Genomic DNA, 14,918 nt, shown 5'->3' on the forward strand with positions numbered 1-14,918 from the left:
CCACTTGTTATGATTCTATCTACCTCTGTTGAGTGGTAACACTTTTATAGGCTGAAGCAAAAATATCACCAGCCTAGAAAACTCACAACAGACACATGAATGCATAAGATACATATCCAATGCTTTAAGATAACAATTTAAATATGTAATTAGCATAATGAAAGTCAAGTCACTTAAATTGTATTGACCAAAGATCATCTATAATACTATATTTTACATAACCACGATTCATAAAGTTGTCAAATTAGTTATGAACCAAATGAGGATTCTCTCTCATATTACCTAGTCAAGAAGGAGCTTGTACTCCAAAAGTTACATTGTAAGAGCGCTGTTTCTGGAGCACAATCATTGGAGTTGATAAGATTTATAAGATACTGCTCAAGTACGACTTTGGATCTTCTTGTTAAGGAAGTCAACGAAAATGGGTACATAAACTACAAAAAAGGATATAAAGATTTAACCTTTTTGGATTTCTAGAGTTGTCGAACCCGAAGAAAACGCAGGAGGAGCGATCTCCACCATGTCGGAATCCATTGACGACATTCCTCAAGATTGATTCTTTATGCCTCACAAAACAAAACAGATGCAAAAGTGATTCAAAGAGCCGATATAACAATTGCATATGTAAAAATTCAACTCGAACCGTTTCAGAGATTTGGAAGAAGCTCAGACGTTTCCAAACGCCGTAGAAAGAAGGAGAGAGACGACCTACGTTTCTTTGCTTCATTAGATTTAGGGTTATCGAGGTCGGGCCGACGGACCGCATACATAATCATAAAGTAGTAGCCAAAAACACTATAGATATTCCCCTAACGATAAAAGACCAACAAATTCTCAGATTAAATGAAGTGCTGCGTTTAATACAGCCGGGACACGTGTCGGCCTGTCAGGCATCGACTTTCCACGTGGCAAAGCAGGAGTGAGGCGAACATATTTTTATATATATAGATATATATATATATATATATATATATATATATATATTTTTGAAAGAATTTTAAATTTTATTCCAATAAAAAAAAACCTTGCTACAGATTTGCACTGCATTCTCTATTTACAATAAAGATTGACATCAATATCTATAACCTTTTATGAAAGATAACATAATTGTTTGTTCTTGATGCCTTTCTGTCCAAGAAACGAGTAAGCTAGCACGTGAGGATGCCTTAAATGAAGAAGAAAGCCCTACATGTCTGTAAATGTGTGTATTCCAAGAAACTGTTATTCACTTTTATTGGTCCACAAACCGCCCACTCCAACAAGCATGCACCTTTCCAAGATACCAAAGAAAAGTCAAACACGCCATAACAGTTGACCGGTTTATAATCAACCATTTAGCATCTAAACTCTTGAACCAAACACCAAAACCGAATAATACCATCAAAGTCCTGTCCTGTTTCTTCTGTCTGAGAAGCTGCCAGTTGAATCGGAGGTCTTGGCCAAATAAACAGTCACAATTTCACAAGGCACAAACAAAACTGAACCAAGTAAACCGGTTTTATTAAACGGTATACAAAGTTGTGTCAAGAAAACAAGTAGATGATGACTCGTTGTGAAATTTTCTTGTGTGACAAATGCAAACTAGATTGACATTTTCTTTCCAAAACATCAAAAAGAATCTGACACTTTTCTATTTTATTTCAAGAGAAGTGAGTGTCTTCTCTCTATTTTAATTACTGATATATAGGAATATCAGGCTTAGTTTGCTCGGTACCAACGCTGGTTTCTCCAACAGAAACAATAGTTCCACCACTGCTTGAAGAAGCTCCTTGTTCCATCTCTTTCGCCATTTTCATGAAATAACTGTGCCTGTGAAAAAATATTGACCATAAAAGCGTAAAAATCAAAGCGTACCAGATCATAATAAACAACAGCCAAGAAATTTAAAAGACAGGAAATAGAATTAAAGTAAATACCATCGCGTGTCTGCGGTTAACTCGGGATGAAACGCAGTCGCTAACAAGTTTCTTTGCTTCACCGCAACAATGACGTTCGTCTCTAGAAGAGCATCTTCCTGAAAAGACAGAAAACGAGATAGATACATGTCCTCTCATAAAAATGAAACGTAATCGTTTTAATGAGCATCGGTGCAGAAACTAAGCAAACCTCTTGGATTTGGACAGTAGAGCTTGAATACAAGACCTTGTTTGATGGGACGGGATAATGCGCTAAGACTTCGACATCAGGGCCAACATCGAGAACAGCTGGAGCGCGTATGAAGACTCCTCGGTATGTCTCCGGCCCACCTTCTTTAGATGTTAGAATAGGTACAGAGATATCAGCTTCAAAACTTTGAATCTACACATAAACAAGGAAACGTTGATACCAAGCTCTTTATTGTTGAAGAACAGTCTTGAGATTTGTTTTTACCTGGCTGCCAAAGAAGTTCCTGTGTACGGTGCAGTCAAGGCCACCAACTAGTTCTTGACCTCCCTCTTTCTGACCTGAAAAGTTTTCAACATTTTCTTGTTTTTTTTTTTTTTTTTTTTTTTTTTAATCATGTCCCAACACAAGTTGATGGAAAGATGAGTCCATTGAGTACCCACCAACTGCTCTGTCTGCCAAGAAGATAAGACCAGCGCATGTCCCCCAAACAGGTTTCCCCGTCTTGACAAACTCACGTAGAGCCGGGAACTTCAAAGCAGCAAAATGAAAGACCATCAGAACACATTAGAGACTTGCACAACTACTTGTCCTCAGGACTAACTCCTTCAGATTAGTTTCATCGACTGAGCCATATGGGTCACAGAGACATCACATTGGAATGGAACATAAAAAAAAAAAAAAACAGAGAAACCACAAATTGACACATCAGTTATGTACTTGCAAATTAAAAGTCCTCGTTTTTAAATCTCAAAGCCAAACTGAGTTCTTCTTCAGTAATCAGAGACGATCAAAAAGAAATCATTTCTGCAAAAAGATCAGAACTTTGGAACAAAACAAGTTTAATTGATACAAAATCTCAAATTCTAAATTGCCTGATTAGCGATAAACGCCAGATTCGTTTCAACAGACGCATAAAGGAGAAACCTTTCCTTGTTTCAGCAAAGTGGGTCCTCGTTAAACCAAATATATATTTCAATCCCAGACTATTGGATTACTGAAAAAAAAACAACGTAAGATTCTGGAGAGAGAGAGAGAGGACCAGGTTGTGGTACTCGGCCAGTTTGGCCATGGTGGTGCTCTCGCCGCCAGGGATTATGAGAGATGAAACGGTGAGAAGCTGCTCCGCCTTCCTAATCTCGATTCCTTGGACGCCTAGCCGCCGCAGAGCCGCGATGTGCTCGTTGAAAGAGCCTTGTAAAGCTAATACTCCCACGGTCATTGCGGCGGCGTCGTGATGAGAGAGAGAGAGAGAGAGAGAGAGAGTGTGTGTGTGTCAGATGAACACCACTAAATAGAGCTCTTGTGTGTATGGACTCAGACAAAGGCAAGGTTTTTGTTGTGAGTGGCGACAATTTGTTTGCCCCATTTGTTGTGTTTCTTTCGCCGCCCACTATATTAATATTTTCTCCGGAAAATATATTAAAAAATGTAATTTTTTTTTTGAAACACAAATTAAAAATGTAAGCAAATCCTTTTTATATATACTAGAGATTTTACCGCGCGTAGCGCGGTTTGTTTGTCTATAAAATTTATAATCTTAATTAAAAAAATATCTTAATTGTTTTTATAAATATGTATTCACTATTCTTCAAATTATTTTTATATGCATTACCGCGTTATTTTTAATACAATTTTACATTTCAAACTTTTACCTATTAGATTAAATGGTTTAAAGAAGGGGAGGGTGGAGGGGAAGGGGGAAGCAAGAGCACATTGAGACAAAATAAATATCTGAACTGGTGGAATGTTATAAGTAATGCTCAACCCACGTAATTTCTTTACGGAGTGTATTGTTTTATTCCATTTGTTCCGTGCATATAATAAAAGAGTTTTCTTAAGTTTAAAACCCAGCATTGACATTTCATGTGTACAAATGTGATTGGATACAACTGCCACTATTACCAGTACAATTTTAAGGTAAGTCATCTGGTTCAGAAGTTTGAGCCCCATCAAGATATCCTTTCGTGATCTTAAGCTTCCACTTACCAAAGTGATAGATACCAAATATATATCTATAGACGTGGAAACTGAGGAAATTGCAAACTCTATCACAAAGTCCATGTGGAACAAATCCAAATCTTACTCGTAGGTGCCCTATCACTTCGTTTCTGCGTTTAAGAAACTAAAGTGTGTGCTAAACAAACACTGCATTTAAGAAACTAAAGTGGATGCTTAAAACACTTCCCCTGAATCAAAGTAACACATTTGATATCTGAAGCCTAAAAACAGATTCATTGATTTTTGAGCAGTCTCGTTCTGACTCTTTGTGACTCGAACATCAGGAAAGAAAACACAAGAAGTTGGCTAAAAAATTTTACAATATCATTGAATGGTAAGTCAATATAACTAACAAACATAGAGATGAACTGGTCATGACTATCTTATTGCTCTTTTAGTCACTGAAAGATTCCATCACTCCATCAATACACTTACTGTAGACCACGAACCCTAATCGTAAGAACAGCAAACTCATATAGTAAAGAGAAAAGAATAAGAAAGAAAGACAAATACATTATGTACGTTTAGTTTTTGAATGTGTTAATGGAACCCTTGGAGCCTCAGACATCTCTGCTGTCCACTCTTCTCCTCATCCGTCTCTTAATCTATTTCTTAAAATAAAATGCAGACAGCGTAGCCATTTCAGCACATGGCTGTACACTGTGCCCATCGCTGGCATAGGTGAAACTCTTGACACTCAGATCCCATATTCCTCTACTCTCAGATTCTTCTACATTTAGACATAAAACTTGCGAATATAGCAAAAGTTTGAACTACTTAGCAAAAAAAAGTAAGTTTGAACTTGTATAATTGTATTTTTTTTTTTTGCAAGGAAAAAAAAAAGAAAATACATTGACCTTTGTTTGTAATGATGATTGTTACACACTCCAGGGCTTTGGCTTGCAAAAAAAAAATGTTTCATCATATAATTCACATATAAAGACTATAGATAACACATATATGTATGAGTGTATATGCTTACTTTATGGCCAGTGAACAAAGGGGCACAGTTTTCCATGTTAAAGAAAGGTTATGGATTTTTGCAATAAGCGACGAATATATGAGTTGGGAAGAGGATGTGGATGACAGACATAGCCCCAACTCGGAGGAGTGAGTTGAACAAACCCCTCCTCAACTTCTCCTGCCATGTGACACCATCGTAGACATCACTTTCTCCAAATCTTTGTCCTCCGCTAAGTTTACATGAACTGGAATTAGAATCACCAGAACTCCACGCGTACCGCGGTCGTAGTTGCTCATCTAAACAACAAACACAAAACGTCTTAAAGCATATCTTAGAAGGTACTCTTATAAACTGGTACCTGAAAAAATACATCAAAAATATCTTCAAATATTATGGAAATGACTAAATTATTATAAACACACACACAGAAAGGGAGTCAGAATAGACTTACCAAAGCAAAGAATCATGGTGATCGGAAGGATCTACATTCTCTTCAAACTTCCACATAAACTATAAAGAATACCAAAAATTAAAACAATCAATGCTTAATATTTTTACTGATCTGGCAAGATAGGTCAATTAACTGACCTATTATTTTCTAGAAACTAAATTAGAGAGATGGTCACAGATGTATTCAAATTCGATTTTATAAGAAAAGTAAGCTAAGAATTACATAGTTCATGCTTATGGAGCTCCGTGAGCAACAGATTCATAGCTAAAGAATGCATAGCGAAAAATAATATATGATCACTTACGTTAATTATTCCTCAATCATAAGATATCTATTCTCAAATAGGCAAACCTGGATCAATCTTTCTGCACCACAAGTACAGAGAAGAAGACGAATGAAAAAGACCGATAACTTAAAATGGAAATTTATGATTTTGGAGCTTACACTTGAAGAAACCTAAAATGGAGTTATGGAGCCGCTGCAAAACCAACGGAAAACAAATTGAATTCTGTCAGAAAATAGAGAGTAAGTAGATGAAACAACAAATAGATGAAACAGAGAAAAATCCAGGGAAACATACGATTGGCTGTTCATAATCCGCTGGAATTATGTAATCACCATGGCTGAGGACGTTTGAATTTTCTCTGAAGCTTCGGAGAAGAATCAAAACTCTAATAGGAATTCAATTTTGCAGCATTTATGGTCTCCCAAAAAGGATGTCGTTGAAATACAATGCAAGAGGAGACTTGCTGGAGAATTGAAAGGTCATCGATTGAAGTTGTTGAATATGATTCCGTGAAAGCCTTGTAGATGGTTAATATAGGAGGAGCAGGAGAGGGAGGTGGAAGGATTTCATCGCTAATGAAGATAATAGTAATGAACATAAATGAACAATTAAGAGTGGATTTTGATTACTACTCAGAAACGGACAAACGGTTGGAGAGGAATTTGGAACGAAGAAGACGTAGTAGAAGAATCGCAGTGCTCTGGAAATCAGGTTTCGACCGAGGTTTGGGTTTCGTATGGGCCCTTTAGAGTGATTTTTTTGGTTTAAAAATTAGCATAGCATCCCTAAAAAAATGACCCATTATTAATCTGCTATCGATTAATGAGAGCATGATGTGGCATCATAGAACTTTATGATTGGTGAAATAAAACTGATGACGTGGACGCTCTCCCTGCTAATGGTATTCTCCTTATTGTGATTTGTAAAATAAACACAAGTTTTACAATCTTATTCACATGAAAAGCTTAATTAGTTGTAAGTATAGTTTTAGGCAGTATTTTGAAAATCAGACCGGATTTCAAATATTAATCTAATTTTAAATTAAATAAATATATATAACTATAAAATTATTTTTGATAAAACTTCATATCATTATTAGTATCTAAAAGTGATATAAAAATAAAATGAAAACTTCATAAATAATATAAAAATATAATAAAACTAGTTTATTTTTATATATATATATTTTTAAAAAAGTGTGATTTTTATGTAATATTTTTAAAATTTGTAACTTTTTCATTTTTAACTTGAATTTGAGAAAAACAGAATTTTAATATCAAACCAGATCACCGAGTTTTACCAGGTTTGCCAGTTTAACTCAAATCCAACTTTTAACACAATCCGAAATTGGTTAGATGAACGAGTCACAGTCCAACCAGTCCGACCGGTCGATCCAGTTTTCAAAACACTGGTTTTAAACTATCATGTTTCACACACTAAATCAATTCGTGAAAAATTCTAAGTTAACAAGCTTGTAAAACATGATTTCTCATAATTTAGAAAATTAAAAAAATAGAATGTAACTTACAATTTTTATTATATAGTGGTATATTTGAAAATATTTATAAAAAAATATTTCATTACATATATATATATGCCTTACAAGAAAATCGTGAATTTTGTAAAATAAGCAATGCTTCATTTTAAGAGAATTTATAAGTGTAAATTAAATTTATTATTTATATGGTATTAGAACATAAATATTTCAGTTTCAGTTATGGTTTGTTTGTGAATGTTCGGTCAATCAATCTTACAAATTGTAGTCTCAGATATCCAATTAAAATATGAGAAAAGTGTATTAAAAACCTCACAAAAAAATTAAATATAAATGAAAAAAATTGAAAGTATAATAATTTCCAGTTTTCCACTCTTTACTTCATTTGTGAGTGTGAGATAGACCATTACTACTAAAGAATTAAAGATAATCAAATTTTGAATTAAATTATTCTGTTAATGTTCAAAAACAAACACAAAAACATTAGTGAAACTGAAGTATATATAGAGAGAAATTTATTTAATTCTTCTTCTTTTGGTTAAGAAGATGATATAAATCTCTTTAAACAACCTACTTTTTACTTTATAGTTGCTGGATCTGTAAAGAAAAAAACTACTCCAGGTAGGTAGCAGCCTAGCAGGTGGTACTTTTTACTTTTAGAACAAAAAAAAAAAAAAAAACTGTTCATAAAATATTTGTCACGTTAGCTGGTAAAGTTTGAATATATATAACTCCTCCTTTTCTAAAAATTTAATGTAAAAAATATATAAACCCAAAAAAGGGAAAATAAAAAAGACACAGAAGGGGAGAGAGAGAGAATATCTCACGACGACGCTCATTTTCTTCTTCTCCGATCGAATCCCCAAAGCCAGTCTGAATGTAAGATTCAATCTTTATCTCCGGATATTCTCAATCTCCTTCGTAATCTGCTTCAGGGATTTTTAAGTTTTTCTTCTTCTGCTACAATCGAGATTCCGAGATTAGGGGTTTCCTCAGGGAGATTCTGGGTTTGTTATATGCTCTCGCATTATTCGATTTACATCTAGACAGTTGATTTCGATCGCTTGGATTGAACAAGTTTACACCTTTCTTCGTCTGGGATCATGGATTTACTGACTAATCAATCACAAAGTTATAATTTTTTTTTAATAAAAGAAGCCGTCTTATTGGTTGACCTCTCTCTTTTTTTTTCTGCAGAAGACTTTATTTCTCATCTTGACTTTATTGGCGGTTGTTGAAGCTCTGTAGCTCTTAATTAACTGTGGGGTCAACGAGTTGTTGTTGCTGCTCCTGAACGTGAAGAAGGATATTTAAAAAAACAAAAAATTTCTTCATAAGGTTGCAGTTTCATCACACATGTCGCGTTTCGAATGCAGTGGTTATGATCTCTCAAGTTCTTCTGTTCATCTCGCTGAGTGGCATCCTTTGGAATAGCTAAACTTCATCTATACCCCTTTTCATCTCTTGGGGTAACTGGTAAGAGGCTTTTGTGTGTTTGATTATATTATTATCGATGTTCAAGTTGTCATTATGTTAATTTAATGTCACTTTTTGTGTACAGGTTCTTCTATTAAATTTCAGCACTTTATATCTTTTAATCAAGAACACATATTGTTTTAATTTTGGGGGAGGAGAGTGGATCATGTTTCGTGATAATTTTTGGTTTGCCCGTACCATGGGTTGCTTTGGATGCTTTGGTACTTCCTCTACTAGAACCCGACAATCTCCAGAGCCCTACGATGATGATGCATATTCGTACTCATGTGATAGTGATGTAACTAGCATTGTGAGAGGAGAAGACGAGGAAGATGATGAGGAAGTTGAGCAGAAGAGCCGCTCTCAACGATCTGAGGAGATTTTGAAATATAGATTAGATAATGGATTAATCTGCAGGCAAGTTCCTGTCAAAGAAACTAATGAACTTATCCGTGGAGAGGTAAATGTGACTTCTCTTGCCTCTCTCTCTCATATTCTTTGCCTAGCAAGGGTTCGCATTTATCTTTATTGTTTGATTTGTTTTCAGGATGAAGATGGTAACAAGATGATCAATGAGTATGTTCGCGTGTGTAAAATTGGATCCGGTAGCTATGGTAAAGTGGTAAGTGTGAAACTCATTTACTGTTCTGTCGAATCGTTTTGAAGTCTATCCTCCCAAAGCATTCGATAACGTTATCTTTTTTTTTTTGGCACTCAGGTTTTATATCGAAGCACCGTAGATGGCCAGCATTATGCTATCAAAGTAAGTTTAATTTGTTTAGTTTGATCACTTATAGGGGTTAAAGATCTCTGACGTATTTTGTTTTAATACTTGTGTTCTAGGCGTTTCACAAGTCGCATTTAGTAAGGCTAAGGGTTGCACCTTCAGAGACTGCTATGAGTGATGTTCTTCGTGAGGTATCATGCGTTTTCTGCATCAAAGTTCCATTTTAGAGAAGTTGTGTTTAGACTCCTTTTCATCTCAATAACTTTCAGGTTATGATTATGAAAATTTTGGAGCATCCTAACATTGTTAATCTCATTGAGGTGATAGATGACCCAGAAACAGATCATTTTTACATGGGTACGCTCATCTTCCTCTTCTCTTTTCTGCCTTTTTGGCTACTTTTAACTCTTCATGGAAAGAGCCTCTTTATATTGTAATGTTTATCTTTCTGGTTTCACACAGTTCTCGAATACATTGATGGAAAATGGGTTTATGACGGCTCTGGACCGCCGGGTGCACTCGGGGAGAAAACTGCTAGAAAGTATTTGCGGGACATAGTTGCTGGCCTCATGTACCTTCATGCTCATGTATGATCTTCTTTGTTTAGCAATTCTTCTCTCGATTCATGGTTCATCACCTAATATGTCTTAATACTATTATATAAACAGAATGTGATTCACGGGGACATTAAACCCGACAATCTGCTGGTTACTAGTAGTGGTACAGTGAAGATAGGAGATTTCAGTGTCAGCCAAGTATTCAAGGTAATTAAATGTCATTTTAATCATTGATACATGATATGTATAATCCAATTGGTTGTTATTACAGGATGATGATGATCAACTGCGTCGATCCCCGGGGACTCCGGTCTTCACTGCTCCAGAATGTTGTTTAGGTCAGCTTCATTTCTAATCTCTTTAAAGCTTGGTCCTAAGTCATTATTTGTGTATAGAGAGAGAGTATAAGCGAATATCTTTTTTTTTTTTGTTTCCAGTGTCAGGGGTAACGTATAGTGGGAGAGCTGCGGACACATGGGCAGTGGGAGTAACTTTGTATCATATGATATTGGGACAATACCCGTTTCTTGCTGATACTCTTCAGGACACCTACGACAAGGTAAGGGTTTTTGCCCCTGACCAATGCTTTTCTTGAGTCTCAAGGAATGTTTTTGAATAGAACCCTAAACGTCCTACTATTAATCTATTAAACAGATTGTTAACAACCCTTTGACCATCCCGGATGGATTGAATCCTCTCCTAAGAGATTTGATCGAAGGTCTCCTTTGCAAGAGTGAGTTGTTTTCATCATTATTGGTGTAGTTAACTAATAATACCCTGAATTTATGCTAGTGGATTAATGGTGGAATATCACCTGGTTGTTGTTGCAGATCCGAGTGAGAGAATGACACTGAAGAATGTGTTGGAGCATCCATGGGTCATGGAAGAAGAAGGGCATGTCCCTGAGTATATTTGTTTCTGCAAACGACGTAATTCTGCCTTAAAGATTGAGCAAGAAGAAGAAGAAGAAGAAGCTAATGGGATCTCTAACATCTCAGATGCTAGCTAAAGAATAGATGCAGAGAATGTCAACGTAAAACTTTGCACTTATTGTTTTTTCCTTTCTTTAATATACTACTATAGATAAGTGTCATGTTCGTCTTATGTGTTGTTTTATAAGTTTTAAAATGAATTACGAGTGATACTTTGATTTTTAAGGCTCTGAATTTTTGTTTCCATGGACGGGTTTGATATATATATATACAAAGATTCATTTGCACCACGTAATAAAGAATGCAACTCTCTTGGTAAAAAACTGCTTTTATGTATGGATCAAAAAGACGCAAAGGTAAGATCACTTGCTACAGAGATTTAGTTATGGAGATGGTTTAAACTCTTGCAAAGAATCCAAGGGAAAACACCTTGGCTCCTTCCTTCCTTCCGTTTCTTGAGTGAGGCGTTTTAGTGTCAGTTGTTTGTTCGTATTTTATTAACTACAAATGTATCTCAAAGTTTCCACCAAATCCTTTCATAAAAAAAACGGGGGGGGGGGGGGTATAAATTCTTGATTTAGAAAGAAAAAAGGCATAACAAATCTTTTGGGGGGGTCAAAATAGAAATATCAAAAAAGTTTAAGGATTAGAATAAAAGACATAAACATAAGCTGTTTGCTTGCTTTAGGTACAGCAGTTCTGTCTCTTTTTTTTATTTTCGGCTTGGTCACACCACACACTTGTTTACAACGCAAACCTTCTTCTCCAAAACCAAGTTTTCAGTTTCTCTCTACCTTTTCTTTTTTATTGACTCCATGACGGTCGCCGGCGAAAATTTGAACGGGTAAATAGTTTCCCCGGAATAAGACGGGACAACGAGATCTAATTCAACGAATTGGAACTTTTATTCGGGTAAGCATGTGGAAGTAACCGGTTTGATTTTTTCAATCCTCTTTTCGGTGCTCCGTTGCTGAGATCCTTAATTTCGGATCTGGGCGGGGCGCATTTCCCAATCTCGGATTTTTTTTTTATTGAGTTTTCAAGTCTCTGATTCGGATCTGCTTTCTCTTCTTGTTCATTTATTTTTCGGAGTTTTAAGGATCGAACTTGTGCTAAATCCGAATAAAAATATTCGATTTTTGACATTTCTTTCTACTTTTTGTTTGATTAAACAGCTTTCCAGATTCTGAGTTTGTGTGTGTTTTATTGATTATTACTACAGATTAATTTGGGTTTTGCATTGGTCAGAAGTAAAGAGATGGAGATTGTTTGAGGATTTAATGGAACAAGTAAAGAGATGGAGATTGTTTTGGAGCAACTGTCGCAATCTGTCTATTGATACTGGGACACTAGTTTCCCAACTGAGAATCACCTGTAATGATACCTGAATAAGACTCTTGCCAAAGATTTGTTGTTTGTATTTTTCCCTTCTTTTTTTTTTTTTTGGTCTTTTGGGGTTTTGGTTGGATTCTTTAGGTTTCTTATCCAATAATGGCGGCTGAGGAACATTCTCCTCAGAGAAGCCAAGTCTCTGCTTCTGCTTCTGTTATAGAGAATGATGCTCAACGCCTTCGGTTGGGATCAAGCGACTCGCTTCTCCCCGGTCTCATCGACGACGTCGCTCTAAACTGTCTCGCTTGGGTTCCAAGAACAGACTACCCTTCCCTCTCCTGCGTGAGCAAAAAGTACAACAACCTGATCAAGTCTGGTCACCTCTTTGGCCTCAGAAAGGAGCTGGGGATAGTGGAGTATCTCGTCTTCATGGTCTGCGACCCTAGAGGCTGGCTAATGTTCTCTCCCACGAAGAAAAAATGGATGGTCCTTCCCAAAATGCCCTGCGACGAGTGCTTCAACCACGCCGACAAAGAGTCTTTGGCCGTGGACGACGAGCTTCTCGTCTTCGGGAGAGAGCTGTTCCAGTTCGCTATATGGAAGTACGGTCTGAGGTCTCGGCGCTGGGTCAAATGCGAAGGGATGCACCGTCCTCGCTGCTTGTTTGCCTCCGGAAGCTTAGGAGGGATTGCGATAGTCGCCGGAGGGACTGATATGAACGGGAATATATTAGCGTCTGCTGAGCTTTACGATTCTTCTTCTGGGAGATGGGAGATGCTTCCCAACATGCATTCGCCTCGGAGACTGTGCTCAGGGTTCTTCATGGACGGGAGATTCTATGTGGTTGGAGGGATGTCGAGCCCTAATGTATCGGTTACTTGCGGAGAAGAGTTTGATCTTGAGACGAGGAAGTGGAGGAAGATCGAAGGGATGTATCCGAACGTGAACAGAGCGGCGCAGGCTCCACCTCTCGTTGTGGTGGTGAACAACGAGCTGTTCACGCTGGAGTACTTGACCAACATGGTGAAGAGGTATGATAAGGAGAGGAACAAGTGGGAAGTGATGGGAAGATTGCCGCCGATGGTGGACTCGTCTAACGGTTGGGGGTTGGCGTTTAAGCCGTGCGGTGATCGGTTGTTGGTTGTTTGTGGGCAGAGAGGGAGTAACGGTGAGGGTGTTGTTGTGAATGCTTGGTGTCCGAAGACGGGAGCTAGAGATGGGAACTTGGATTGGAAAGTGATTGGTGTTAAAGAGAATGTTGGTGTCTTTGTTTATAACTGCGCGGTGATGGGTTGTTAAAGTAAAAGAAATCAAATCTCTTTTGGTTTCTTCAACTTGGAAGTTCGGTTCTTTGTATTACAACATCAGATCTTGTCTCTGGTTCGGTCTTCAACTTGGAAGTTTTTGTTGTTTTATTTTCTTCTGCTTGGGATTAACATGCTTTTGCGTTTGATTCTGTTTTTAATTTTATTTGTGTAAACTGGAAAAAAGAAAGAAAATTCATTACTCTTCAAAATGTACCTCCTTTTTAAGCTTATTTTATCATTTTACTTGAATAAAAAGGGAGAAAATTCCCCAGTATGTATATTGATGTAATTGTTTTTGGTGAAAAAATAAAACTATATATGTAAAAACTGTTTAGTGTTTGCTACAAAATAATATGAACTCTCTGAAACTACTAGCTTCATGATTCACATGTTTAGCCCATCAACAACGGGCTTTGTGAGTTATCTATCACTAGCCATATTGGACGTTTAAAACTGGTTTTAATTAATAACATCTACAGTCTACAGTCTACACGATCGAAGTAAGTTTTCTTTTGTCGGCAGTATAAAGAATACTTTTAAGATTTGATATCATTTAGAATTCTGTACATCTAAAGTACTTGCTCATCGACAGGTCAGCAGACGTACAAGCGACAAAGTATGATGTAGATATCGTTTTCATGTCCGAACTTCTCAGTAGTCCCAAAGTTAAGACAATGACGTGTGGGATCTGGTTAATCAATTTGATTTTCGTGTTTACATGATCTATTGAATTTGATTTTCGTGTTTACATACATGCCTTGTATTTGCTAAACTTTTTTAGTTTATAACATTTGCTTTTTGCATGCGTGAGAAAACTTAACGTGTGATACGAATTTGAACATACTTTTTTTTTTTTTGCTAAACTGAATTTGAACATACTTGTAAGTAATTCAGCACATGATGAGTTTACGTATGAAAAATAATTAATGGGGGAATTTCAAATGTTATGTATTGCCATGGCTAAGAAAAAGAATTGAAATTTGTGGTAGGTTGATGAATTTTACATGGGATTTTTGCTAATTAAAAGTGAACAAATATATAATAGCTTTAAAGTAAATAAACAAACTATTAATTATGTTAGAGTTTATTATCCAACCTATTTTAAAAACTCTAATGAAAGACCAAAATGATGTCCGGAACATATGGCCCAATGGTAAGGACGAGCTCCTTCCTGCATTCAGGTTGCGAGTTCGAACCCTGCCGGAGGGAACTACCTCATGATGTCTCTGGACACCCCACACGGATATGGGTCCATGCTGTAGGGCTCATTTGCATACCCGGAGAAAG

General features: G+C 36.6%; 3 protein-coding genes across 7 annotated transcripts; 2 read left to right on the plus strand and 1 right to left on the minus strand.

Moving 5' to 3' along the window:
- Window positions 1-1,479: 1,479 nt before the first annotated feature.
- LOC106365747 (probable pyridoxal 5'-phosphate synthase subunit PDX2) lies at window positions 1,480-3,474 on the minus strand. 2 transcript variants are annotated; one of them, XM_013805223.3, is made up of 6 exons: window positions 3,146-3,474; window positions 2,547-2,634; window positions 2,371-2,444; window positions 2,107-2,298; window positions 1,917-2,014; window positions 1,480-1,809 (listed from the first exon to the last, which is right to left on the minus strand). In XM_013805223.3, the coding sequence occupies exons 1-6, from the start codon at window positions 3,323-3,325 to the stop codon at window positions 1,674-1,676; spliced, it is 768 nt and encodes a 255-aa protein (XP_013660677.1). In that variant the 5' UTR covers window positions 3,326-3,474; the 3' UTR covers window positions 1,480-1,673. The 2 variants fall into 2 exon arrangements, with proteins under 2 accessions (XP_013660677.1, XP_048623288.1); XM_048767331.1 differs by having other exon boundaries at window positions 2,371-2,465; window positions 3,146-3,471.
- Window positions 3,475-8,031: 4,557 nt separating this feature from the next.
- LOC106365748 (serine/threonine-protein kinase GRIK2) lies at window positions 8,032-11,282 on the plus strand. Of its 2 annotated transcripts, none has more exons than XM_013805224.3 (13): window positions 8,032-8,179; window positions 8,498-8,776; window positions 8,862-9,236; window positions 9,324-9,398; window positions 9,495-9,539; window positions 9,620-9,694; window positions 9,773-9,860; window positions 9,966-10,090; window positions 10,172-10,267; window positions 10,332-10,398; window positions 10,498-10,619; window positions 10,715-10,793; window positions 10,891-11,282. In XM_013805224.3, the coding sequence occupies exons 3-13, from the start codon at window positions 8,943-8,945 to the stop codon at window positions 11,067-11,069; spliced, it is 1,245 nt and encodes a 414-aa protein (XP_013660678.1). In that variant the 5' UTR covers window positions 8,032-8,179; window positions 8,498-8,776; window positions 8,862-8,942; the 3' UTR covers window positions 11,070-11,282. The 2 variants fall into 2 exon arrangements, with proteins under 2 accessions (XP_013660678.1, XP_048623287.1); XM_048767330.1 differs by having other exon boundaries at window positions 8,498-8,769.
- A 368-nt stretch (window positions 11,283-11,650) lies between these two features.
- On the plus strand, window positions 11,651-13,840 carry LOC106365749 (F-box/kelch-repeat protein At5g60570). Of its 3 annotated transcripts, none has more exons than XM_013805225.3 (2): window positions 11,651-11,904; window positions 12,215-13,840. In XM_013805225.3, the coding sequence occupies exon 2, from the start codon at window positions 12,484-12,486 to the stop codon at window positions 13,621-13,623; it is 1,140 nt and encodes a 379-aa protein (XP_013660679.1). In that variant the 5' UTR covers window positions 11,651-11,904; window positions 12,215-12,483; the 3' UTR covers window positions 13,624-13,840. The 3 variants fall into 3 exon arrangements, with proteins under 3 accessions (XP_013660679.1, XP_013660680.1, XP_013660681.1); XM_013805226.3 differs by having other exon boundaries at window positions 11,670-11,904; window positions 12,241-13,840; XM_013805227.3 differs by having other exon boundaries at window positions 11,670-11,904; window positions 12,244-13,840.
- Window positions 13,841-14,918: the final 1,078 nt, after the last annotated feature.

This window comes from Brassica napus, chromosome C9, assembly GCF_020379485.1.
Source record: "Brassica napus cultivar Da-Ae chromosome C9, Da-Ae, whole genome shotgun sequence".
Lineage (NCBI taxonomy): Eukaryota > Viridiplantae > Streptophyta > Magnoliopsida > Brassicales > Brassicaceae > Brassica > Brassica napus.